The 27,347-nt window shown below is 34.3% G+C and overlaps 2 protein-coding genes across 3 annotated transcripts; one reads left to right on the forward strand and one right to left on the reverse strand.

Annotated features, from left to right (window-relative positions):
* Nucleotides 1–1,619: 1,619 nt before the first annotated feature.
* Nucleotides 1,620–18,346, reverse strand: LOC124828599 (RAD3-like DNA-binding helicase protein). Of its 2 annotated transcripts, XM_047301947.2 has the most exons (23): nucleotides 18,116–18,346; nucleotides 16,693–16,949; nucleotides 16,231–16,382; nucleotides 15,141–15,222; nucleotides 14,862–15,009; nucleotides 14,489–14,645; nucleotides 13,951–14,234; nucleotides 13,752–13,797; nucleotides 12,619–12,763; nucleotides 12,380–12,534; nucleotides 11,525–11,616; nucleotides 11,342–11,440; nucleotides 11,167–11,235; nucleotides 10,161–10,247; nucleotides 9,993–10,052; nucleotides 9,792–9,907; nucleotides 9,253–9,310; nucleotides 9,075–9,180; nucleotides 8,430–8,488; nucleotides 7,983–8,340; nucleotides 7,750–7,883; nucleotides 2,401–2,546; nucleotides 1,620–2,047 (listed from the first exon to the last, which is right to left on the reverse strand). In XM_047301947.2, the coding sequence occupies exons 1-23, from the start codon at nucleotides 18,215–18,217 to the stop codon at nucleotides 1,972–1,974; spliced, it is 2,988 nt and encodes a 995-aa protein (XP_047157903.1). In that variant the 5' UTR covers nucleotides 18,218–18,346; the 3' UTR covers nucleotides 1,620–1,971. The 2 variants fall into 2 exon arrangements, with proteins under 2 accessions (XP_047157903.1, XP_047157905.1); XM_047301949.2 differs by lacking the exon at nucleotides 18,116–18,346 and having other exon boundaries at nucleotides 16,231–16,389; nucleotides 16,693–16,828.
* A 2,713-nt stretch (nucleotides 18,347–21,059) lies between these two features.
* Nucleotides 21,060–26,322, forward strand: LOC124828598 (heat shock 70 kDa protein 14-like). Its single transcript, XM_047301945.2, has 10 exons — nucleotides 21,060–21,258; nucleotides 21,791–22,990; nucleotides 23,318–23,545; nucleotides 23,746–23,841; nucleotides 23,957–24,187; nucleotides 24,789–24,983; nucleotides 25,064–25,210; nucleotides 25,394–25,543; nucleotides 25,633–25,763; nucleotides 25,849–26,322. The coding sequence occupies exons 2-10, from the start codon at nucleotides 21,821–21,823 to the stop codon at nucleotides 26,090–26,092; spliced, it is 2,592 nt and encodes an 863-aa protein (XP_047157901.1). The 5' UTR covers nucleotides 21,060–21,258; nucleotides 21,791–21,820; the 3' UTR covers nucleotides 26,093–26,322.
* Nucleotides 26,323–27,347: the final 1,025 nt, after the last annotated feature.

A 27,347-nucleotide genomic window follows, 5' to 3' on the forward strand; every position in this document is an offset into this window, starting at 1 on the left:
ACAAATAGGTCATTGCAACATGAACTGAAACAAATTATTACTATCAAACATCTCAATATTATCAAAAAAATAACTATCATTGTGTTTAGATATATCGTAGCTAGCATTGCACTAAACTATTTTTAACTCAAGCATTGTGTCAACTTATATGTCCCGAAGGAAAAAAAATCGATTATTCAACCAATTAAGTTTTTCAATAGAAAATATTCATCAATAAAAGCAGTGAATATTTATAACAGTTAAGGTAAATGAATATATACTTGTATGAGTTAAGATATGATTTCCGAGCATCAAATAATGCACACTTTGGTTGAAGAGAAGTTCAACTCTTTGCAAGTTGTCACAGTAACACCACATATAGATAATAAATATTTTGACAAATCATAAATGCATTTTTAACATAATAAATATTCTGACAATCAAACTCGATCTGCATTAGTAATTATTAGAAATAAAAAGACGTAGTAAATTATTATTGTATTCAATCACTATTCACCAATTTCATGTAGACCTATGTACAAACAAATCCATGAAGACTAAAGAAAATTAATGATAAAAAAAACAATTCATTTCCTCTCAAAGCACAACTTCGAAAGGTACTACAAGAAAGTCTGTTACTATGAGTAGTGTTTGATAATATATATTGTACTTATACTGTACTGTATGACTGTCAGGTTAACCACAAATCGAAAGGTCAACTATCAAGCAAGCGACAATTACCAACTTGGGAGATCAATTAACAAACCAGACAACAAGTTATCAACCCAGACGGTCAACTACCAAGCTAACAACAATTACCAATCCGAACGATCAATTAATGACTGGATGGCAAGCCATCACCCAGATGGTCAACTACCAAGCCGATAACAATTACCAACCCGAGCGATCAACTAACAGACCGGATAACAAGTCATCAACCTGAACGGTCTAAACATGACCAAGACAACATATCAACCAGTCAATCACCAAACCAACAACAAACCAATGGCCAGACAACATATCAAACAGCCAATCACCAAACCATACAATCTAAACATGACCAAAGTATATTAACTCCAATACCGTTTTACTTAAGGTTAAATCATAACTAATCATATTTGGACCGTAATTAGGCCAACTTTAATAAAAGAAAAAAAAACCATCACAGAATCTATAAATAGTGGTTTGAAGTAAAGAGGTAAGTTATGCATTGATTACAACATTTATTGTTTTTTGCCTAAGTTGACCTAACTGTAACATCAGGATACCTTTTCTAGATACCATTGGAGCAGTTTGGACACATGAGAAGCTTTTCAGACTAGACAGAACTTACACTTGTGAGTGAACATTTAAAGACTGAGTAATTGGATACGAAGACTTGACCCCACACCTAAAACACACACACACACACACACACACACACACACATATATATATATATATATATATATATATATATATAGAGAGAGAGAGAGAGAGAGAGAGAGAGAGAGAGTGAGTGAGAGAGATATGGGGATCCATTCCAAGGGACTTGAATTTTATGGCCCTAAAAAAAATTCACTGACCATTCTTTTGATGAATTGATTCCTAAATATATCATTTGCTGTTGATCCACCTAGGCCATCATCAAATCTCAAGCCTCATTTCAACATGTTTGTCACATTAAATGCTATGAAGTATACATGCATCCAATGAATAATCTGTTCGAAGTTAATACTCCTGAAGCAAACACTTCTGAAAGTATCTTCTCTATTAAACAATGAGCGAAGAAATACCAATCTAATTAATATATTTTTCATGTATATCCTCATTCCTAATCTTGTTCTTCATGTGTCTCCTCATTCCTAGTCTTGTTATGCCATGTACTAATACTCATTCCTTTCCAAGTCTTTAATAACAATCCAAGAAAGATGTTAAGACTTAAGAGATAGCCAGTTTTAACTGGACAAATTATCACACGATAGTCACAAGAAGGGCACCTTCAAGAACTCTTCACGTGATTAATGTTTTTTCTTCAACATATTGCTCATACAAGGAATGATATTTTGCTGGGATGTAATCTTTGAACCTGTTAAACAAGATAACGAAGGTCAAGAGATGATTCACCATCGGAAATTTCAATGTGATCAAAATCTGAAATATATTTCGTTCAAGTAAAAGGGATCATGCAAGGAAGTAGTCTAGGTGGTAATCTAGAGTGCAAGAATCAGTCATTTTCTTTCACATACCCCATTTTACACTTTGGCTTGGCTCATGCATTACAATTACACTTCACAATAACGCTACATGAATTGCAACCAATTTCAAGGATATATGCTACATCAAGAACTTTCAATGACATAGTGATTGGGGATGAATGATATAACAAGGACAACAGTTCAAACCATAAAGGTTGCTTAAATATTATAATTTTTTGAATACCTTTTAACTAGAGGTAGCCTATCAGGTCCAGAGAACAATCTAGAAATGCACTGTAAAACTTCGCTAATTTTCATTGCTTTGGTCTTGAGTGCCTTCATACAACCCACGAAGTCTATATATTCCGCAGCACTGAGCTTACCTCGAACCTGTAAGGCACAATTTATACAGAATATCCATACTAAATTTGTCATCAATATCAATATAAAGGAACATCAAATTGCAACACCATGTTCTTGAGGGTTGATAACAATAATTATGACAAATATGATAAAAATTTAATGTAAACTGACCCAAGAATATGTGTACTGTGAAAGTTTGAAAGATGGTAAAAATATTATTACTGTGTTAAAGTTTCTATTACACAAAAAAGTCCTATATAAGGAACAATGGACCAGCCCTAAAAGCCCATTATACAATACAATATATTTCAACACTCCCCCTCAAGCTGGAGCATATAGATCATATGCACCAAGCTTGGAACATATACATTGAATCCTAGGCCCCCTTAGAGATTTGGTCATAATGTCTCCGAGTTGTTCATTAGAATTGACAAACTCAGTAACAAGTTCCTTAGTCAACAACTTCTCTCTAATAAAATGACAATCAATTTCTATATGTTTTGTTCTCTCATGAAACACTGGATTGGAGGCAATATGAAGGGCTGCTTGGTTGTCACAGTACAGTTTCAAAGACTCATTTCCACAAAATTTCAACTCTTGGAGAAGTTGCTTGATCCACACAAGTTCGCATGTAGTCAAAGCCATAGATCGGTATTCAGCTTCAGCACTAGATCTAGCAACAACACTTTGTTTCTTACTTCTCCAAGATATAAGGTTCCCTCCAAGTAGAACACAATATCCTGTAGTAGATCTTCGATCAATTGGAGAACCAGCCCAATCTGCATCACAATATCCTTCAATCTGAGTGCTTCCCTTGTCCTCATACAACAATCCCTGTCCTGGATTTCCTTTTATGTATCTGAGAATTCGAATCACTGCATTCCAATGGTCAACATGTGGATTTTGCATAAATTGACTCACAACTCCCACTGGATAAGAAAGATCAGGTCTTGTTATTGTAAGATATATGAGTTTTCCAACCAGCCTTCTATATCTCTCTGGATCTGAGAAAGGTTCACCTTGATCTCTCATTAGCTTTTGATTTGAGTCCATAGGACTATCAATAGGCTTGCAATTTGTCAAGCCTGTTTCCTCTAAAATATCAAGAGCATATTTCCTTTGTGAAATGATGACACCTTCTTTTGACTGTGCTACTTCAATACCAAGGAAGTATTTTAGACGACCCAGATCTTTAGTCTGAAAGTGGTTGAACAAATGATTCTTTAATTGAGTAATTTTAGTGTTGTCATTCCCTGTAATAACAATATCATCAACATACACCATGAGATAAACACATTTGTCAGGAGAAAAATGACCATAAAACACTGAGTGATCCGCCTCACATCGTTTCAATCCAAAATTTTGCACAACCCGACTAAATTTACCAAACCAAGCACGGGGTGATTGTTTCAAGCCATAGAGGGAACGACGTAATTTACAAACTAACCCAGACTCCCCCTGAGCAACAAACCCAGGAGGTTGCTCCATGTATATCTCCTCTTCCAGATCACCATGAAGAAAGGCATTTTTAATGTCCAACTGGTAAAGTGGCCAATGACGAATGGCAGCCATAGCAAGTAAAATACGAACTGTACTGGTTTTAGCCACAGGAGAAAAAGTATCACAATAATCAATGCCATAAACTTGAGTATATCCCTTAGCTACTAGACGAGCTTTTAGACGATCAATTTCACCAGTAGGACCAACCTTAATAGCATAAACCCATCGGCAGCCAACAGGCTTCTTACCAGGAGGAAGAGGAACAAGGTCCCAAGTACCATTGTGGTCAAGGGCCTGCATTTCATCAATCATGGCTTGACGCCATCCAGGATGATCAAGTGCCTCATAAATATTATTAGGAGTCTTAAGGGAGGATAAGGAAGAAACAAAAGAGAAATAGGTAGAAGACAAACGATGATAACTCAAAAAATTATAAACAGGATATGGATTACGAGTAGAACGAATACCTTTTCGAAGGGCAATGGGCAAATTATCATCTGAGTCAGTAGAAGACGAGGAAGATGAAGGATCCATGGTCTGGTGAGCTGAGGGAGGAGGAGATGAGTCGAGAGGATCTTCATTGTTCTGAGCTTGAGATTGTCTCCGACGCTGATATGTGATAAGAGGTGGAGGAACAATGTCATTCACATTTTGAGTTTGAGGTATAGAAGCAGGAATAACCAAGGGATCACACGATGGTAGAGGAAACATTTGTTGAACAGATGAACGATCCTCCACAGAGGACGAGAAAAACGGTGTATCCTCAAAGAATGTGACATCAGCAGACATATAATATCTCTTGGTGGAGGGAGAATAACATTTATACCCTTTCTGAAGACGAGAATATCCCAAGAAGACACACTTAATAGCCTTTGCGGATAGCTTATCAAGACCTGGAGAAACATTATGGACAAAACATGTACACCCAAATACACGTGGGGAGATATGATATAGAGTGTCATTTGGAAAAATGACAGAATGAGGAATTTTATTTTCAAGAGAGGAAGAAGGCATCCTATTGATTAGAAAACAGGCAGTGAGGACTGCATCGCCCCAGTGATGTACAGGGATATTAGTATTCAACATCAAGGAGCGTGCAGTTTCAATGAGATGTCTATTCTTCCTCTCTGCAATACCATTTTGTTGTGGAGTGTGAGGACATGTTGACTGATGTAAAATTCCTTGGGAAGATAAAAATGAAGAAAACGCTAAAGAAAAATATTCCTTAGCATTATCACTACGAAGGATTTTAATTGTCTTCCCAAATTGGTTCTTAATTTCATTAATAAAAGACACAAATATGGACAAAAGTTCAGATCTCTCTTTCATTAAATAAACCCAAGTACATCGAGAGAATTCATCAATGAAGGTTACAAAATAATTAAAACCAAAAGAAGTAACACGACTTGGTCCCCAAATATCAGAGTGAATAGTTGAGAAAGGAGAATTACATAGTGTCTCAGACTTTTTAGGATGAGAAGATCTAACATGTTTTCCTAATTGACACGACTCACAATCTAAGACTTGAATGTTCTTGAGACTTGGAACCATCATCTTCAACTTGGATAAACTTGGATGGCCCAACCGATCATGCAAAAGTTTTGGAGATGAAGTGGTAAAACAGGAAACTGAAGAGCTATGTTTCAAAAAATAAAGTCCTCGAGACTCATGTCCTTCTCCAATCAGGTGACCCGTACCATGTTCCTGTATAACAAAGGAATTAGCAGTAAAGGTTACAGAACAATTTAAGGAACGAGTCAATTGGCTCAAGGAGATTAAATTGTAAGGACAATGAGGAATATACAAAACAGAATTTAAATTTAGTGAAGGAGATAAGGAAACTCTGCCAATTCCCTGAGATGCAACTTTGGATCCATTGGCAACAGTAATTAAATGAGGAATTTTCTGAGAGGACATGGAAGAAAATGAAGAAATAGTACCAGAGATATGGTCTGAGGCACCTGAGTCAAGGATCCATGGATTGTGACCTTCCATAGATTGAGATATGCAGGCAGTTGACACATTGGACATGGAAGAGGATTGGTCAGGATGAGAAGATTTTCCAGACTTATACTTCAAAAATTCTTGGTATTCTTCATTTGAAATTTTGGGTTCGAGATCATCAGATTTCGAAACATGAGCGACTTTGTCAGGATATCCATGTAAGGCATAACATTTCTCTCGAGTATGGCCTATCCTCTTACAATATGTGCACTGAGGACGCATACCACGGCCACCACGTCCTCCTCGGTTGCCTCTGCCTCCTCCTCTTCCTTGTGGTGCTACCATAGCTGATGTTTCAATACCACCAATTGAACTTTCGTCTTTAACTAATGAAGGTACCCGAAGAAGTCGAGTAACTAAGCTGTCCATTGATGGAACTTGATCACCAGCTAACATTTGATCACGAACATGGTCAAAATCTGAATGTAGACCTCTCAAAATTAAGACCATATAAAACTTATCAAGCTTCTTGTTTAGGCCTTCTAAAGAATCAGCCACAAAGAAATTCTTCAATTCTTCTACAGCAGCACGGGCCGTTCCTATGTAAGTAACCATATCATGATTGTTTTGTTTAAGGGAAGTCACTCTTTGAGTTGCATCAAAGAGACGTTGCACATCGTTAGCAAAGATATCTTGAGCTTTTCTCCAAAATGAAGAGCACGATTTGTAAGGTCTTAAAATTTCTAACACTTCTGGTTCAACAGATTGCCATAGGACAGCACATAGTTGAAAATCAAGTTTTTGCCATTGAGATTTCTCTTCTTCAGGAACGGTGGAAACATCTTGTTCAAGATGATCATGGTGTCCTTGACCAAGAAACCATAACTCCACGGAAGAAGACCAAGATAGATAGTTTTTCCAATTGAGTTTTGCAGAAGTAATGGTCGGAGTAGCAGAGAGAGACGGTGTTCCAAGACCAGCCATTATAAAGCCAAACAAGAAAAGAGGGGAAAAAGGTGTGGGAAGAAACCCTAAACGGAGCAACCCTCAACGGAACAGCAAATCAGAGACCACAATACACTCAGGAGACGGCGGCGAAACGACCGGCAGTGGCGCGGTGAAGATCCGGCACGGGAGAGGCGGCGCGTGAAGCCCACGCGCCCGAGAGTGGTCAGAGAGAAACGGCGCGTGACGGCGCGTCGAGAGAAGAATGAGGCGGCGACCACCAGGGATGGGTCGCGCTCGTCGAGGCGAACCGAACCCTTAACTTCGCCGGAGAAAAGGCAGCGACGGCGGCGGCGGACGGCGGCGGACGGCGGTGGCGGACGGCGGCAGCGGCGCGGAAAGCGACGGAGAACGACGGCGCGGGCAGTGAGCAGCGGCGAACCCTAACCAGCTCTAGATACCATGTGAAAGTTTGAAAGATGGTAAAAATATTATTACTGTGTTAAAGTTTCTATTACACAAAAAAGTCCTATATAAGGAACAATGGACCAGCCCTAAAAGCCCATTATACAATACAATATATTTCAACATGTACAACAGCAAATAAATTGGAAATATAAATTGAGTTTGATTTGTGTAAGAATTATGAGCACTTGTGCAAAATTATGATCAAAATCTGATTGTCCGTATAGCTCATGTTTATAACTACAATTTATTTGATTTTCTTGCATATTGGCTTTAACCATAAAAAGAATTAGTTCCACTTCCAGTAATTTCCACTTATTGCATTCCCTGCTTCGGAGGCTACATGCAATTTATGTATAAAAAATAACAACTCTACCTGAGCAAGGAATACTGATCCTTGGGTTTCATCACCAGCAGAAGGCACAGAATCAGCAGGAAGATGGGCTTTTTGTCTAGTCAATTCAACACCAGTGGAGGTCACACCATCTTTATCTCTTAGATCTACAACCCCTGAGCGTTTTGACTAGCAATATCATAAATCTACTCATTTACCATAGTTAACATAACTAAAAATTGAAATGAGAGCTATACGATTCAGAAAATTTGTACCCAATGATGAATGCTCATTAGAATTTCCAAAATATTGCTTTAAGTCATACTCTCCTGCCACAAATTTACGCTTCCTGGAAGAACAAGGTGCTACTGGTGTATCCTTTGATTTTTCACCTGGTTGATAACTATCAGCCAAATCATCCCTCTCACATTCTGGTGATAGAAGAGTCTTCCTTCCAAGCAAAACCTTGCCAGAAATATCACTTGAACTTTTACAATGTACAGTCTTGCAATTGTCAAAAGACAGAGATGAGCGATTGGCCGGCACAATTTCTCCTAGGAATGATGCACGGCCATTTTTAGTATCAAGAAAAGATGAAGCTTTCAAAGAGAAATTTTGAGCCATTGGTGTAGTCTGCAAGAAAAAAGATTATCAAGCTGAAGGGCCAAAAGTTATATGATTAAAAAAATGAGCATCATTACAATGCGTGATCAAAGACTTACCAAAGGTGACAAAAGTTTTTCCATGTGCAGCTCTGATGCTGGTACTTCTCCTATATTTCCTGCATCAGCAATGGTCTAGTTAATTCATTTCAGTAGAAAAAGGATTGAAAATAAATATATAAAAGAAGGGAAGCTACACTTGAAAGAAATTAAATTTGCATTGATTGAGGACTTCAAACTAAAATGCTGTGTTCAGATAACAAAGGAACGAGAGAATTTGAGAAAAGGAAACAACTTCATGGACTGAGTTACCAAACAATATCAGTATTATCCACAGTTGGCTGATTTTGAACAAGACAAAGCCCATTTAATCATGTAACTCCATTCATGTATCTTCTTATCATCCAATACACAAAATCACATTGTAAGCAATTCGTATTTTCTCATCCTACATAGGAGGTTGGTTACCTTCACTATGCTTTAATAAAAAAGAAAACACCCATCCATCCTTGTAAAAAAAAATATGATTTACAACAAATTGAACTGCTAATTCATACAAAGCAGATATAAACTATACCCATCATGCTCTAAAGAAACAAATTTACAATATTTCAGTGCCAACAATCAAAAAATTGAGGCAAAACCACACGCATACAAACAAAATCATGACATAACCAACATAATGTAGTACTAGAAGACACTGACCCTCCTTTTTAGCTTCTAACAAAGGCGCCTTAGTAGGACACTGAGTTCCTACATCTCGAAAAAACCGAGTTAGAGTGAAAACAACTTCTCCAAATCGTGAGAAACACTACAAGAATGGAAACCAGTTAGTATAAAAAAATTTGTAATTCAGAAGAACGATTTCAGTGAAGAATAGAACCTTTATGTGAGGCTGTAACCAACGTGAGACTTGGGACAGACGATGTTGATGTGAAAACCTGTATCAACTCCAATACTAAGAATAACCCTCAGAAAGAATTGGTAACAACAGCAAAATCCAAATTAATAATAGCTGTTGTAACGTAACATGCTACCGATATATAATAAAAGAATATTATAGCAAGGACCTTGACATGTTTATTAGTTGGCTTTTGAATTACTAATGTATATATTGAGAAATTTATATCAGATAATTTTCATAAAATGAAAAGTAGTTCGTAACATATTATCATGAAACTAACAAATTTACATTTATACTTCCTTCAGTTTATAGCTTGAGAGAAACAGAGCCACCCAAAAAAACATCAATGGAAATTTGTCGGGACTAAAACAAATCACTGAAGTGCAAATTATCTATGTGATAAAAAAATTGGTCATATTTTTCATTGAAGAAGTAATACATAAAAGAGAAAATAAGAATTAGTAATAAAATAAAACTCATCTTTTGAAATTTAGACCAAAATAATTCAAGGTAAAAACCTTTCATCACAGAGAATAATTGCTCCATAGTCATGGCGATGGCGAATTACACGCCCAACAGCTTGATTCACAGCTCGGGAGGCTTGCTGGTTATACCATTCATCTCCAGTTAAAACCTGCTTAAGTACCAGACAAATAGTTAATACTTACAAACATATTACATTAATATGTGCAAAATTTATGCAAGTAAACCAACATAACCTTAAACAGTTCTCCCTGTGGCCGAGATTGTTTATCTAGGTATTCCCGTTTTAATCGAACCTGTTAGTGATTAAAGTGAAGTTTTACGACAAACACATTTACATGCATAATTAATAGACAATACCTGGAGAACTATTTCTAGTTAGGAGTGGCAAAAGATAATCAAACCTTAGGATCAGTACTTGTCGCAAATGGTAAACCAGTAATTACCACAGCTCTTCCAGCATGATCAGCAAAATCTAATCCTTCACTTACCTGTTAAAATAACCAATGGCACAAATGCATCTAAGTGAGGCATTATGGCTATGTATTACAATTTCTAGGATAATGCTTGGCTTTTATGAACCCTTCTCCCTTAATTATAAATGTCACTAAATAATTTAATATCATACAAAAAACGGTCTTCTATCCCAGAGTCTTCAAATATATTGCCATATCTCCTAGGTCCTATAGTGTTACGTACCTGAGTACGAAACCTAACCAAAACAACTTCTCACACACTCACAACACGTAACAAAACAATGAACGAATGATAATAGATAAATGAATCCCTTTTATTGATGGTAATATACATAAACAAAAGTAAACAAAGATAACTGGGAGCATAACCTCCCTCACAGGACTCTAGCTGCCTGTCAACAAAACTCCATAATCAAAAGTATGTCTTAACAATAGCCTCTAGCTTTATTTATACTAATTATTTTCCGTTCATCTTGTGCGAAATCTTTCCCTAGAATATTGTTCTAAATAAAATATTTTCCTAAAAAAAAATATGAATATTGTTCGAAATAAAATATTTCCCTAGAATAAAATATGAATATTGTTCTAAATAAAATATTTCCCTAGAATAAAATCTTTCCCTAGAATATATTTCCCTTATACCAAATATTTCCCGCCTATCCTAGTTAGGATAGTAACTTCTTCAACCGATCGGCTCTAGCTCTTCCCCGCCTTCCGTTCGGCTTGCTTCCCCCTGCCTCCTACTATTCGGCTCCCCTGCCTACCATTCGGTTTCCCCGTCTTCTATCCTATCACCCAGTATCCTATCATACAGTATACCTGTACATAACAGTACAGGTACACTACACCTTTCAGTACTTGTATACCATAACAAACGAATGCCTGTGAGAACACATGAGAAGGATGCTTCTCTACATTCATGATTAAGTCGTACCTTCCCGCGACAAACGGCAAAAAAAACTGCTCCAGAGGTTGAGGTGTCATTCAACTTAGTCATGTAGTCCTGTACAGAGAAGCATAAAGGTCAGGTCAGGCCCATCTTGGATATGATGCCTCCAAATGCTTATTATGTAAGAATGTGTTTTCACTATATAACATAAAGGTGTTACCTTAATTGACAAGGGAAATGATGAAGATTCCCTAGGTTCTATAACAGGTTTCTTGTGTTTGCAAATTCTGTCCCATATTGACATTGAATTTTCATTACTCTGAAAATAACAAACCTCAAAACCATGTAACATAAGCTTGACCAAGCAAATTTATCTTTTTCATTAGGTCTCTATGAATCTTACCACACTTTTCCAGCTACCAATGGTTTGGTCCAAAAGGTAATACGACGGGAAGAATACAAGAAGTCCGTCAGGAACAATTCGAGCCAAATTTACTGGAATACAGTAGAGAAATGAAATTATGGACAGTTAATGGCAATGCCTATCGGGATTTTTCTTCAAATTATGATATCAATGCAAGCTACTTATTCCAAATTCTGTAGGCTCTGGGGTCTCGTGGTCTGAGATATAGAACTTTCTTCAGTTTTTATGAAATTATAACCACACAAATGAACCCATGAATGCAAATTCTATAATATTACTTTCTTGAAATCTTAATTGAGTTTCCACTCTTAGGCCTCATTTTGCTACCATTATGCCTCTCATGCCAATCTAATAAACCAATGCTCATTGCCTCAAACACCCACATCCCACATCTATCTCCAAGACAGTGACTAGATAAGAGCATAAACTATCAAATCATGACATTGACAACTTAAATTCTACTTAATCAACATTTCTTTTCAAGATTGGTTACAGGAGTACATCTCTAAAGTAGTGTTGAATTATACCACATACCTTTCTAGGAGTGATTCACATACTGCAAACCAATAAAATCCCTGTTTGTATGTGAACACTAAATATGTTTGACTCAAAAAAATGTTGATTTTAAAGCACTCCAAAATCTGAAATAGGTTGAGTATAAAAGAAGAATGCTATAACAAAACTGCAGTGCTCCATTCGCTAATGAGGCTTTCACGATAAAAAACAGTGCAACTCCATTTTTTTAAACTAGACATGCAGTTATTAAAATGGTGAGACAAATATTAAATAAACTTCATTTTGCCGAATTCAGTACAGCAAAAACAAGTAAAATACCAATTGCATTTCCAAGGTCCTTCTTGTACTCTGGTGAATCACGAGTGCGATAAGAGGAGTTAAAAGTATGTCCTGAAGGCCCAACTGGAACAACTCCTGCCCATATCTGATTTGGGGTTATTACATGTGGATTTTCTAGCCGGATGGGGAAATCTCTGAGATTACCAGAATCAACACTTTGTGTTAATGACAGCCAAGATATCATTGATGAAAACACAATTAGCAACAAGGGAACTTACAACTTAAGTTCCTCGGCAAAAGATTCCATGGGAGATAATGTGCCCGAAGTCAGTATAATAGATCTAACCCCGTATTTATTACGAAAGTCTTCCATGGCTATTCCTGGATTAAAGCACCACCAGCTGAGTGTCCTTGACACCTTGCCTGCAGCATCAAAACAACAACACATATTAGTATAATTGCGAATGTAAGAGACAGGAACATATAAAGTTACTAAACACTGTCAGATATAATGGAAACATGTTAGATTGTCTGTATAATGAAAGGAACAGCTTCGTTTACCAAAAGACTAAAGCTAAACAAGAAACCTTTACACCTCTAGGTGCATATCACTTGTATCGTGTAACCAAACAGTGTTAAACTTATAAATCCAACTCCTCTTCACATTCCCACCCCAAAAAAAATATAAAGCAAAAGGCCTGGCCTAAAAGCTATAATTTTTCAGATACAACCATATCTTTTAAAGAAGAAAGTATATTTTGTAAAATAAATATAAAAGCATTGGTTTTTCCAAAAAAAAAAAAGTAGCAATGATCTGTATAAACAGAGTCTCACTAAAGAATGATTTAATGAAGTACAATTATAATAAATGCCAAATGTCAACGTAAAACCAATTGCCATTAAGCGAAGTTGCTGAAAAATATATTAGCCTCACTCCAAGAATTGTGGGACTTCCCAACACTCCTACAAATGTCTAGCAAAACAAGTGAGTCTATCAGAATAGGGAAATTTACCAAGATGAGTTATAGGTCGTGATATAATGTCAAAATTCATCTTAAAACCAATTGGCATTAAGCTAAGCTGCCCAACAAATATATAAGTCTCACTTCAACAATTGAGGCAAGTGATGTGGGACTTCATAACAATAATGGATAAAAAATAATTGAATATAAAACTATCACAAAAGAATCACAAATTGTACAATGAATAAGTACACATAAATTATCAAGCATTCCTTAACATGTTAAATAAAACTGGCCAGCTTTAAAGTTATAGTAAACAGTAAATATTTGAAAATTTAGTAATTGACATGATAGCCAAGTTGACGGAGGAAAATAAATGGGGTGTATTTAAAAAAATATTATTTCAATATATTGACAAATCCTCTTCATTCAACGAAGTCTCAATTTACCTTTAGAGTCATTGACGGCCCAAGCTTCAACCTCCCGCACATGAACCTTTTATGTAAAGGGCAATAAAGCTTAAAGATATAATCCATAGAAATGCAAAAATCCACAACAAAAAAAAGTTATCATAAAATGACAACACAAAAAAAGAAAAAAACCTATCCTGTGATGCGTAACTTGAATACAATAAAGTCAAATACTTACACGATAACATTTAGCATGTGACGTTCTTCCATCCCTGAACACAATTTCAAGAATTTCACCTATTCTATCCAATCTGCAGACCGTGCCAGTGGATTTCTGCTGATTATGTTCCTCAATAAGGGTTGAAGCTACATCAATTGTACTGATTAGCTTAGAAGCAGTTTTGTGTGTTATGTTAAGATCAGCTAGCAGTTCATAGATATAAGGTCCAGGCTTGGTGTACCCTAACTCCTTAGATTCAATAGGCACCTCAGAAATACGCTTTTCAAGTTTTAGAAGTAGTGCTGCAAGAAAGAAATTATCAATGTGTACGTGACATGCCAAAATATATATGGCTTACTATTTTAGGAGTACCCAGACCAGAATCTAAAAAGAAAAAAGCATGTACGTGCAATTGATTGTTGCACCCAAAAATCCAATAAAAACAAGCATGGTTTATAATGAAATATTATTTTCTCAATAATGCTGATAAAATGAGTAAAAGCATGCTCATGATATTATTGGAATTTGGACTGGCATACTGTAAGATTAAGCTAACCTCTAAGGATAGCAAAATCATCTGGATTTTGTGACTTATCGTTTGTTTTATCTCTTCTTTCTATAGAAAGGTTAATACAACTTTCTGCCTCTTTAATACAAGCAGTTAGAAGCCAAGAAGGCAAATCAAAGGAGGCTGCATCAGCACATATGCTTTCCTGCAAGTAAATAACAAGCAAATTACATAGCTTGAATATATTTCAATAACACAGCATCCTGAAAGTAGTAACAATAGCATGATAAAAATTTCAATAATACATGATAGCAGAGCAATGGAAAGAACAACATCGAACATAGCAAAGAAGGTTACACTTAATGGAACTAAGATCTATGCATAGATATTAATCTCTTACAAATTTGTAATGTCTTCTTACCAAATTGTGAGCTTCATCAAATATGAGTACACTATTGTTCCAAGAAAGTTGCAAAGAATTTCTATATCCACGATCTATAAGATAATTATATGGAGCAAATACTATATCAACAAACTTGTGGAGCTCCTTTGATAAATAATAAGGACACCTGAAATAAGCAGACACAAATTAAGGCAGAATTGTTGACTTGGAGAGAGAAGAGAAGGAAAAGGAGGCAAAAGAAATTGCCCATTAAGATGATTAATTATGGTTACAGTCAGCATAGCTGAGAAAACATACGGCCCAAACGTTCTACCAATATTGACCAAATCCTCGATATCTACAGGTTCTTCTCCAAGATGGGAATTGTCCTTCAAGTAATCTACAATAAAATTTTAGCAACATTCTTAAGATAAGTCATAATGATGTGACTTAATAAATCATTTATAAATGATATGCAGATTTCAATAACCTCCATAAACATTATATCTTATTCTTACACACACATGACATCATTTCAGCTTTAGAGTAACTAGTCCACGAGGGAAAAAATTATATCATGAGAATGATTTATTTGGTCCATAAAAGCGTGTGCAGTATTAAAAGCAATGCCTCAATGATAATAAACTAAAAGCAACTTTTGTCTTTCACATGCATCATTCATTTCAATAAGGCTCATCTATGGTATCATTAAAATGCAATTAGTCCCTGCATGTATGGACTAAAATGCATTTTAATGATAACTTAAACTAACTAAGTTTCATTTCAATAGTAGTATTACAAAGACCTATCTAAAATGAAAGATGAATATGAAATTTAAAATCTACTTTCAAGGACTAACTTGAACCCATCATACAATTTCGGGGACCAGATAAATCATTCTTCCTCTTTGGATTAATAAGTTAGACACAAATAGCCTTTTAGAATTTGGACTTAGAATCTAACTTAATCCCCACAAAAACAACTTATGAGCTACGGATCATCCAAGCTGTATAACCGCTGCTTAAGCCTTATTTCTAGTTACTGAGGGACTACTTCCACTTCTACACACCTATCACAATAAAGTATGAGTCCACAAATTGCTAAGGGTGTCCATAGTTAAGGCAGGTTAACATAGAATTTCAAAGTGAGAATGGAAAAATGACATATTAATAACGAATAACAAATAATCAAATAAATAATAATATAAAATCTGGCATGTTTTGCTTGTTCGTCATTTGAATTATGGCAACCCGTGATACTAAGTGATTATGGAACGTGTAGGAGAACATTCATTCAGTCAAATAATCCACATGTTAAGTTTTAGATATGGGTTACCCATACACATAAATGCATAATGAAAAATAAGGTCCACATGTACGTAATTATAACAATGGTTTTCCTAAATTACCCGCAACTCTATGAAAATGGCTACAGTGGTGCTTCCCACGCTTTCGACGACAGAGTGATCGGCAAGCATTTGTTTGTGTTTTCCCCCGAAGTAATTTCACTTCATCATGAATGCAAAGTTGCTCCCGAGATCCCAGCACTCCCATCTTAGGCCTGTACACTGATAAATATCAGGTAAGCTTAGGCCCAACATACAATTATCATAAAAACTGCAGACTTTTAATCTTTATTTAGTTCGGCACAAATAGTACACACAAAACACCAATCATGATAGTCCGGAGAATCCACTTTTTTTCTCTGGACCACAATCACCAACTTGATATAGAAAATAAAAACTGAGGAAGTGCGAGTGAATGGTAAATTCACAAGACATTGACAAAATCAATTACCATCATCAACATTGACAAGTCAATAACCAGCAAAACCATACAAAAAAAAAATCTTCCTAAATATATAGAATGACCTGTAAGATGTTCTTTTCAATTCTTGAATTACTTGACGGATTTGGCTGTGAGTGCGTGAAGCATATACAATTGTAGAGAATGTTGAGGACTCGGATTGTGACAGTGACACCTCAATTTTACCCTCTGATTTGCCACCAGTTTGCGTGCTCATACCAGTTGTGAAACTACCCAAACTCTTCCGCCATGCTAAGGTAGCACAAAGAAGACAGAGAGTTTTTCCAGTTCCTGTGGGACTCTCCAATAGTGCATTACATTTCTGCCATGCCAAAGCACACAAAACAATACATTGAGTGTCAATAATAAAATCACAGTCTTAATGGTAAACAACTGATAAAAACAGATGCCATATGTGAATCGTAATAGCAAGACATTGAGCACTTGAAAGCGAAACCGAGATAAACAGCAGCAGATAATGACTTCAAATCTAAAAGGCACAAAAACTTCTATATAGTAGCAGTTACATATGATATCCATATCAAATATTGCAAAGGCATGACAGATACATAACGACGTAAATTTTGCTTTTCCAACGCTTTATAATATCACTATCAGATAATGGCAAAATATAAGGATAACAGATCATACTTGCAGACCACGAAAAACTCACCAAAATGTATGGAGCAGTTAGCATCTACAGCTATAAATAATAGAGTGACCCATTGCCCCAGGAGAGAACCAGAGATAGAGAAAAGGCTCAGGTAAAAGCAGTTACTACAGTTTAAGTATTTCCGGCTAGTAGCTCCATTAGCTTTAGCAGGAACAATATCAACACTGAATACAGCACCGCAATACAGACCTTTTTTGAAACTTTTTATACCAATACTGATTAAAACACCACAATATTATATTATAGCCATGTTCATGTTTGGCCAAGAATTTTTGTCAGAGTCAAATCATATTTAAATTTGTTGTGCTGAATCATATCTATTCCCCGGATGTTGTGCTTCGTATCCTCAACAAAAAGCTATAATATACTACAGCATTTGATTCGATGGTAAACCGTGGATCATGTTAAGACATACTAATCTATGACAGAGCCAAGTCATTATCAAATTCTCTAGTATCAAGTGATAACAATAACATTGCGGATCACTTTCAATTTATTCCAAAGGAAGATTATAAATACAATGTCAAGGACACAGCTATTCTAGCCAATTGGCAATTCAAATTTGCAACAATTTTAATTCATATTCCCGTAATTAAAAAAGATATTACAACTCACTGAAATAGATTCTAAATTTTTACCAACGCGGTTGGGATTACGGAAGGGGCAACTCTTCTACCACATGGTGAATCAAGATTTTAATCCCCATTGATAAAAGAACCCATATTTAGTACCCAACTCCGACTCGAACAAAATCACCTCCAACGAACACAACATTTGTGAAATTAAATAAAAAAAAAAGTATTCTAAATCGTTACCTCCTGAAGTGATTGAATGACTTTGTCCATGTAAACGAGTTGGGAATCATAGGCTTCGTACGGAAAATCTACGTCGATTCCCCTTATCTTGTAGGTCGGCATTTCTTCGAATCCACTCTATTCCAGCAAGAAAATCAGAAAACACTTTACTCACGAGCTTTGTTTCGTTTGAACTTTTAACACGCCAATGAACCCTAAAGAAGCCACTGGCGCCAGTACAGTCATGTAATGAGATAATTTTCCCGCCAACTCATTCCAAATAGGCTAAAAAACGTTGTATCGTAGTGGTGCCTCACCCCTATTTTAAACAATAATAATAAATTAGAGTTAAGATTTAAAAAGTTATTTAAAAAAATAATTTGAGAAAATGGTCATTTGAACAGTCCTGAAACTTTTTCAATTTAATATTAACTAGGAAAAATATTATTTAATCTAGCTCGTGATTTTACCGAAATTAATAATGTATATAGAAACTGAATCACATATTTTAATTTTAAAATCGTCTACTCTTGTTCCTTTTTAGCAATTTATTATTTACATTCACATTTTATTTTTAAACAAATTTTAAATAAATTAATATTAAACATAGTCAGTATATAAAATTTTATTAAAAATATTGACACATCTTAACTAAAGACATTATATTTTATATCCATTTAACGATAAAAACAAATTTGTAATTATACATTTTAATTCATTAAAATATTTTTTATTTATTAAATTATTTAAAAAATTCATAAAATTTATTTTTAAATTTATTCACTTTAACTTCAAAATTCTTAAGGAAATAATATTAATTATTTTCTTTTTTTTTTCTTCAAATTCATTCACTCCTATAAAAACATAATCATAAATAAACTCAAATATTGTTATAATATTTGTTAACATAGAAATCAAAAATAAATATAATAGATGGTAGCATTGTAATTTAGGTGAATAAATGTCTCAATAAAATAATATTTAAGTCTATTTATAAATCGACTTCAAAGAAATTAAAAAGTTTAAACAAAATTCTATTTTTTATAACTTACTAGGTAAATGGAAAATTAATCATTTTAATGTTGATTAGATGATTAGTTAATACCGTGTTTAAAACTAATAATTGATATTGAATGTTAAAAAACATGTATTTATTGAATTATTAATAAAGAAATTTGTAAATCAATTAATATATCATCACTTCTCCATGTACATGAAAAAAATACACATATATTATAAATTAAATATGGATTCATGTATAAAAAAACAAAATAAAATGTATCTATTGATAACTTGCAACAAAATATATATATATATATATATATATATATATATATATATATATATATATATATATATATATATATATATATATATATATATATTAAACAAATTTTACAAGAGACTACCACGTTTATCATTTAAACATGTTTAGGTTCATGGGTTCAAAAACATTAATTTTTTTAAACTCTAGTGTGTTATGTATGTAGTAGACTCATAGTAGACAATTTTACTTTATTTTTTAAGAATAAAAAAAAAATCTTAATTTGATAGTAAGGAAAAACTTTGATTTAACATACAAATGATAGTTTCAAACTTTACATGTAACCAATGACAATAGACCAACATGCTTCAAATAAACTTCAAATTCTCATGCGTTTGAAAAATATAATACTCATATAATAATCAACTTCAAATTCATACAAATAGTTTTACTCTGAATTACAATACAATAATGTAATATTAAAATTTGTACAATACAACTATATTTAAAATTCATCAATTAAGATGGTCTAAGGTAACTTTTTCGACCAGCAAATTTTCACTTTCCAAAAGTTTTTCGACTTAAAAAATAAATGGAATGCTTAAAATTTCTTATTGTAAAATGGAGAACCCTCTTGGTTACAAGATGCAAACATATTTTAAAATATGTTATATTTGAATAGAAAAAAAGTAAAAGAAAAACAATGACAGCTTATAATAGATAATGAAAATAAAAATGAAATCTAAACAGTACCAGAAGTAAAAAGAAGAAAAATTAAAAGGAAAACAAATAGATAAAAAAGGAAATACAACAAAATAATGAGCTCTTATAAATCTATTTTGACAAACTAAGAATTCAGTAACAAAGTATTCACTCATGTATGTTATTTCTATTTCTATTTAATTATGAAAATTCACCCGTATGCACATATAGGAACATTGTTCCGTTTTTTTTTTCTTACTGGAAAAAACCACTTTTTAATGAAAATTTACTACTATATTTTTTATACCTATTTAAATATTTTTTTAAACAAAATTTGAAAATAAGTTGTGTAAACGGTTTTAAAAAAGTAACAGTAATTTCATCTTAATAAAAAAATACTTATATTTGATTTTTTTTAAAACACTTTATTTTTATGTTTGAATAAACCTATCCATCATCCGAGTCAATTTTATATCTAAAAAAACAAACTAAAGATGTATAAAATTGTAATCCTACAAGACATGTAAGCTACCATGAAATGTTATATTTATGGTCAAAACTTTGCAAGTAGCATGATGTATACCATGAGATATAATGCATGTCTGGAATGAAAGATAATGTTTATCTATTAATTAACAAAAATAAGATATCCATATTAATTTTACAATTTTATTAGTTAATTTATACTAAAATATAATTTTTAACAACAATTTAATTTATTTCTTGAATCTTTATTTTTATTTTCAGTATGAGTTTGTGAAATATTAAATCAATAATTCATTTAAATTTAACAATTTAAATATTGTTTTAGATATTTTGTTTTCTTAGAATTGAGTGGACTAACTGTGACCAGTTTGAAGACTATCGAAGGCCCAGTGTAGAGGCCCAATTGAGGGGTTGCAAAAAGCAAAAAGAAGCATGAAGAGATGCTGAGTAGTAGAATTTTCTAGAAGGTGGGAGGATTCTCCAGACATCTCTGGGACCAATTGAGTGGAGCACGTCCTTTGTTTCGTTCAAAACTGGCAATTTAACAAGTGCAAAGGTCACAAACACAAATACTAAACACAAACCCAAAATTCCACAGAGGCCCCCAGACGAAACTAACTCAAGAGTCTCTTGGCCCCTTTATTAAGATTGTTCCAGAACCTCTCAAAACCCTTTTTTCCGTTGTTTCTCACTTTTTCGATCGCTCCCTCTGGTAAACCCTATTTCGTCTTCCCTTAGATTTCTGTTCCTTTTGCCTCTTCTTGTCATAGATCCGTGTCTTCTCGGTGGTATATTCATGCATTTTCTCTATAATTAAGATTTGTTACCAACTTTTCATTTAAGAGAAAGTTTTTTGTTGTAAGTCTTTTAGTTTTATTTTGCACTTCTCATCTGAATTAATGAATGTTAAACTACAGTTTCGTTGGAAAGTGTTCGAATGATTTGATCTCCAAAGTTTAGTATACCATGCAAAATGATGTTTTGAAAATGTTGTTTTTTTTTTCTCTTGCGGTTCCGAATATTATGTTATTACTTTTAACTTTGTTTTAAGAACTGTTGCATCTGATTACTCTTGCTGCGGAGTGCATGAGTGGGTACTCTAGGCATTGCCAAGACAAGATAAAACTTGTGTTTGATGTTTTTTCCCTTTCTTTTGAAGTCATATTTATTATTAGGGTAACAAATTAGAATCTATGACTCAGATGTTGGTGTGACACAGAACTTATTTTGTTTCCCTTCATCAGGTGTTTTTTGGGCTTAGAGATCAAGCAAAAATGAGCGTGGTTGGATTTGATTTTGGTAATGAAAGCTGCATTGTTGCTGTTGCAAGACAGAGGGGAATTGATGTGGTGCTCAATGACGAGTCCAAGCGAGAAACACCTGCAATTGTATGCTTTGGTGACAAACAGCGGTTCCTTGGGACAGCTGGTGCTGCATCTACTATGATGAATCCAAAGAATTCAATCTCACAAATAAAGAGGTTAATTGGTAGACAATTTGCAGATCCAGAATTGCAGCGAGATCTGAAGACTTTCCCTTTTGTTGTCACTGAAGGACCTGATGGATATCCATTGATTCATGCAAGGTACTTGGGTGAAGTGAAAACATTTACTCCTACCCAAGTATTTGGAATGATGTTATCAAACCTTAAAGAAATAGCTGAGAAAAATCTGAATGCTGCTGTTGTTGATTGTTGCATTGGCATTCCACTTTATTTTACTGATCTGCAGAGGAGGGCAGTCTTGGATGCAGCCACTATAGCAGGATTGCACCCACTTCGCCTATTTCATGAAACAACAGCAACTGCATTGGCTTATGGAATTTATAAGACTGATCTTCCTGAGAATGATCAGCTGAATGTTGCCTTTGTGGATGTTGGACATGCCAGCATGCAAGTGTGCATTGCTGGATTTAGAAAGGGTCAGCTGAAAGTGTTGTCCCAGTCATTCGACAGGTCCCTAGGTGGGAGGGACTTTGACGAGGTTCTGTTCCATCATTTTGTTGCTAAGTTTAAGGAGGACTACAAGATTGATGTATTGCAAAATGCTAGGGCTTGTCTAAGATTGAGGGCTGCTTGTGAAAAGCTGAAGAAGGTTCTTAGTGCTAATCCAGAGGCACCTTTAAACATAGAGTGTTTGATGGATGAGAAGGATGTCAGAGGCTTTATCAAGCGTGATGAGTTTGAGCAACTAAGTCTTCCTATTTTGGAACGAGTTAAGGGACCATTGGAAAAGGCACTTGCAGAGGCAGGTCTTACAGTTGATAATGTTCACATGGTCGAGGTGGTTGGTTCTGGATCCCGTGTACCAGCTATAAATAAAATATTGACAGAGTTTTTCAAAAAGGAGCCTAGGCGCACAATGAATGCAAGTGAGTGTGTTGCCAGGGGTTGTGCATTGCAGTGTGCAATTCTCAGTCCAACTTTTAAAGTGAGGGAGTTTCAGGTAATTTTCTTCTTGCTTGTATTGTTCTCTGCTTCAAAAGCCCCTTTTACAATGTTTCAAAATTTATCAATGCAAGACTGTTTAGATCTCTTGAGTCATGTTTTAGAGTCATGTTTTGAGCATTTGTTTGTTATTTTTTGGGTACATGTTATGTGTTTTCAATTGCAATTTTTCTTGGTATCTCCCTTTATATTAGATTATTTGATGATTTGGAATTTCATTGTAAATTATACTCGACCACTGGTAGTTTTTGGTGTGGTGAATTGTTTGTACATGCGTTATTATTATATTTTATATAATTTTGCTCTTCTGTTTCATGATGTGAAGGTCAATGAAAGCTTTCCTTTCTCAATTTCTCTCTCGTGGAAAGGTTCAAGCTCTGATGCACAGGAAAGTGGGCCAGATAGTAAACAAAGTACCCTTGTCTTCCCCAAGGGAAATCCCATACCAAGTGTCAAGGCACTGACAATCTACAGGCAAGGAACATTTTCTATTGATGTTCAATATGATGATGTGAGTGGTTTGCAAACACCAGCGAAGATCAGCACATACACTGTAAGTTGGTTTTTGAGTTTTTATTTACGTGCAATACACACACCATGTTCTTTTGGTAGTCATTTGACTCCCAAGTGTACTTAAATCTGCATAGAGCAGCACATGTACTGTAAGTCTGTTTTAAGGTTTTATTTATGTGCACACAGAAACTCATTCTTTTGGCAGTTGTTTGACTCCCAAGTGTACTAAAATGTATGCAGATTGGCCCTTTCCAATCAACAAAAGGTGAAAAAGCAAAAATTAAAGTGAAAGTTAGGCTGAATGTACATGGAATTGTATCTATCGAATCTGCAACTGTGAGTCCCTCCCTCTAGCTTTGGCTTTTGCTTTTATTATTTCTATGCCTGTTAGATTATTATGGAATTAAACCATATAGCCTCTGTTTCTTACTTCATATTTTTCTCTCTTAAGCTCTTGGAAGAGGAAGAAACTGAGGTTCCTGTTTCCAAAGAATCAGTTGGGGAAAATGCCAAGATGGAAACTGATGAACCTGCTGCTGGTGCTGCCACACCACCTAGTACCAATTACAATGATGTTAACATGCAAGATGCTAATGCCAATGCAACTGCTGATGTCCCTGGAGCAGAAAATGGTACCTCTGAGGCAGGAGATAAGCCTGTGCAAATGGATACTGATACCAAGGTAAATGGTCAAAGGAAATTTTAAGCATATGATTGGAATGCTTGTGTAATTGTTAAATTTTTAGATGTGATATTTCTATTTTTGATATTTAGATCTTATGTTATTTTGTGGTTTCCTGTCTAGGCTGTTTCTAATAATATACTAATAAATAAGATGCCATTGGTAATTGGGATCAGAGTTAGGGGTTTATTACTAGACCTTAAATGAATTATTATAAATAGTATATTTGACGTATGAGATAATAGTGTGAACTTAAATTTTCTGGACATTGTTTGGATTAATTGTGGTTTTTCATTGTGTTTGAGTTTCAATAATCAGTCGATTTCATTTTTTCCCCTTGTTAAGGTGCACGACATTATTTGGTTTGTTTTGATCTCTTCATTTACACTTGTCATAATCCCTATAAAGCTATATTGTTTTCTTGTTTCTTTTGTCCAAATCTTTTCAACCAAATAATGAAAATAATTTATTAATCTAAGAAAATAAACCAAAGGTGACCTAATTTGTCCCGTTCCTGTAGCTTGAGTATTAAATGTCTTATGGATTATGTGCATCAATCAAGTTGTTGACGTAGTAATTGAACTGCCTTTACGTGAAACAGGCTGAGGCTCCAAAGAAAAAGATTAAGAAAATAAATGTTCCTGTGGCGGAGTTAGTTTATGGAGCAATGTCAGCTACGGATGTTCAGAAAGCTGTTGAGAAGGAGTTTGAAATGGCTTTGCAAGATCGAGTGATGGAGGAAACAAAAGACAAGAAAAATGCTGTAGAGGCTTATGTTTATGACATGAGAAACAAGGTTTGAGTTGTCATGATTTTCTTGTTATTTGATGTGGAATATTTGATTGTTACTAAAATAATCTTTTCTTATCTTTTCAGCTTAATGACAAATACCAAGAGTTTGTCATTGATTCAGATAGAGAAGCATTCACTACTAAACTTCAGGAGGTGGAAGATTGGCTATATGAAGATGGTGAAGATGAAACTAAAGGTGTATACATTGCCAAACTAGAAGAGCTCAAAAAGGCAAGAAATTTCGGGGAGTGAAAAATCTGAACCTAGCCGATTATTGTATTCTTAAGGCCTGGTTTTTTTAGAGTACTTTCTAAGGATGCAGTGAACAAAAGTATTACATGCATAAACGTCGCGAAGAAAGATATATTTGTGTTTTAGTTTTTACAATCTAATTGGATATTTACTTGCTTGCAGCAAGGAGATCCAATTGAAGAGCGTTACAAAGAATACACGGAGAGGGGTTCAATAATTGACCAACTTGTCTATTGTATAAATAGTTATAGAGAAGTTGCAATGTCAAGTGATCCCAAATTTGATCACATTGACATCAGTGAGAAACAGAAGGTAATTGGTTGCTACTGATTCTCTTTTATTCATACTTTCCCTATTTGCCATAGAGCTGAACGTGTTTTCCATTTGATTTGCTTTTGCAGGTCTTAAATGAATGTGTGGAAGCTGAGAACTGGCTCAGGGAGAAAAAGCATCACCAGGATACCCTTCCAAAATATGCCTCCCCTGTACTTTTGTCAGCTGACATAAGAAAGAAAGCCGAAGCTGTTGACAGGTATTAACTTTTGTTCGTAAGATTTTGGTCTCTTGTTTGTGGCTTTTGTTTCTTAACACTGCTGATTGTCTTTCAATAATAAAAGGTTCTGTAAGCCAATTATGACAAAACCAAAGCCACCCCCACCAAAGCCAACAACTCCAGAAGCACCAGCAACCCCACCTCCTCAGGGCAGTGAACAGCAACAGCAGCCGCAACAATCACCAGCTCAGGAGAATCCTAATGCCACCAGTCATGAAAATGCAGGTGACAATGGTAATCCGGCCCCACCACCAGCATCTGCCGAACCAATGGAGACTGAGAAGTCAGAGAACACAGACTCTGCTTAATTTTTGTTGTTGATTTTGCCATGATCTTTTTCTATGATACGTACGACAATATGAATTGTGCCTGAAAAAGTAGGTATGGGTGAGTTGATGATGGAAAATTTGTTAATGGGTGAATGAATTATGGTCTTGGGCCTGTTTTTTTTTTGTCAAACTCTTACGATCCCTAGGGTTTTAGATTATTTGTGTACCATTTTCTATAAGTGGAATTACAATGCCTGTTTTCATTTTGAGTTAAATGCTCCGAATTTACTTATTTTTCCCCCATTTTGTATTGTGAGTGTCATGCATTTCTTTCTGCAATTTAGGTTAGAGCAATGCCTCTAAGCACCTGAGGTGCGTTTAGGGGGGACCAGGTTTCTGTTCTTATACGGATAAAATTATCAAATTATTTACTATAATGCTCGTTGAAATGACGTGATTAGCATCGATTGTTATTTCTTATAATTTTTTTATATATAATTTATTATTATATTAAGTGTACACGATTTGAAAATTTATTTATATTGATAATATTGTAAAATAGGCAAATTACTTAAACTTTTTTAGTGTGAAAGTGCTGAATTCGTTTTATATTAGATACGTAGTAATGTTTTGTTTAAAGTGTTCTAATTGTAACATATAACTATTTGGTTAAATTCATGAGTGTTTTTTTAGCTTTTTAATTGAAAACTTTTGTGTTCAAAATAATTAAAAAGTATGAAAACTCTCAGGCTTGTTTTTCAGATTTAAATTGAAATCATATAATTTTCAATTTTATCAAATTCCATTGTATGAATAAAATTACATTTTGATATTAATTTTTCTTCCACTTCACAAAAAGAAAAATCAAGTCAATTGACATATTCCTATTTCTTTTATTTTCAAATTTATTTTCTTTTACCTATCCAAATTAAACTTGAAGTTTCTAAAATTAGTCAAGTTTTTATTTTGATACAAACTTAAAATGATTTTTTTTCTTTGTAACTTATTAATAAGGTCATAATATTTATTTTTTTATAAATATTTAATATTTTCCCAATTATTATTTATCGTTTTATTTAATATTTATATAATTATAACTTTTATTAATATTTGATATTAGAGAAAATAAAATATTTATAAGAACATAATACAAATATATCAGTTTTATGATGAAATGAGATACAACAAAATTTTCATATCAATTAAATATAAACATATAAGATGAAAATAATTTTTTATTTCAAAGACAAAGACTAGATATGCTTTGTGATAAATGTAGAGTGTAAATACCAAT

This window comes from Vigna umbellata, chromosome 6 (assembly GCF_029865625.1).
Source record: "Vigna umbellata cultivar VRB3 chromosome 6, Vumbellata_1.0, whole genome shotgun sequence".
NCBI classification, from domain to species: domain Eukaryota; kingdom Viridiplantae; phylum Streptophyta; class Magnoliopsida; order Fabales; family Fabaceae; genus Vigna; species Vigna umbellata.

What these genes read in the sequence shown, in the direction of transcription:
- LOC124828598 (XM_047301945.2), top strand. Translation starts at nt 21,821, where the DNA reads ATGAGCGTGGTTGGATTTGATTTTGGTAATGAAAGCTGCATTGTTGCT. An exon ending in AACTAGAAGAGCTCAAAAAG is followed by an intron (nt 25,211 to 25,393) that starts GCAAGAAATTTC and finishes ACTTGCTTGCAG; the next exon opens with CAAGGAGATCCAATTGAAGA. An exon ending in AAAGCCGAAGCTGTTGACAG is followed by an intron (nt 25,764 to 25,848) that starts GTATTAACTTTT and finishes CAATAATAAAAG; the next exon opens with GTTCTGTAAGCCAATTATGA.
- LOC124828599 (XM_047301947.2), bottom strand. Translation starts at nt 18,217, where the DNA reads ATGCCGACCTACAAGATAAGGGGAATCGACGTAGATTTTCCGTACGAA. An exon ending in GATCAGTATTCCTTGCTCAG is followed by an intron (nt 2,547 to 7,749) that starts GTAGAGTTGTTA and finishes TGTGCCTTACAG; the next exon opens with GTTCGAGGTAAGCTCAGTGC. An exon ending in AGGCTACCTCTAGTTAAAAG is followed by an intron (nt 2,048 to 2,400) that starts GTATTCAAAAAA and finishes CTTGTTTAACAG; the next exon opens with GTTCAAAGATTACATCCCAG.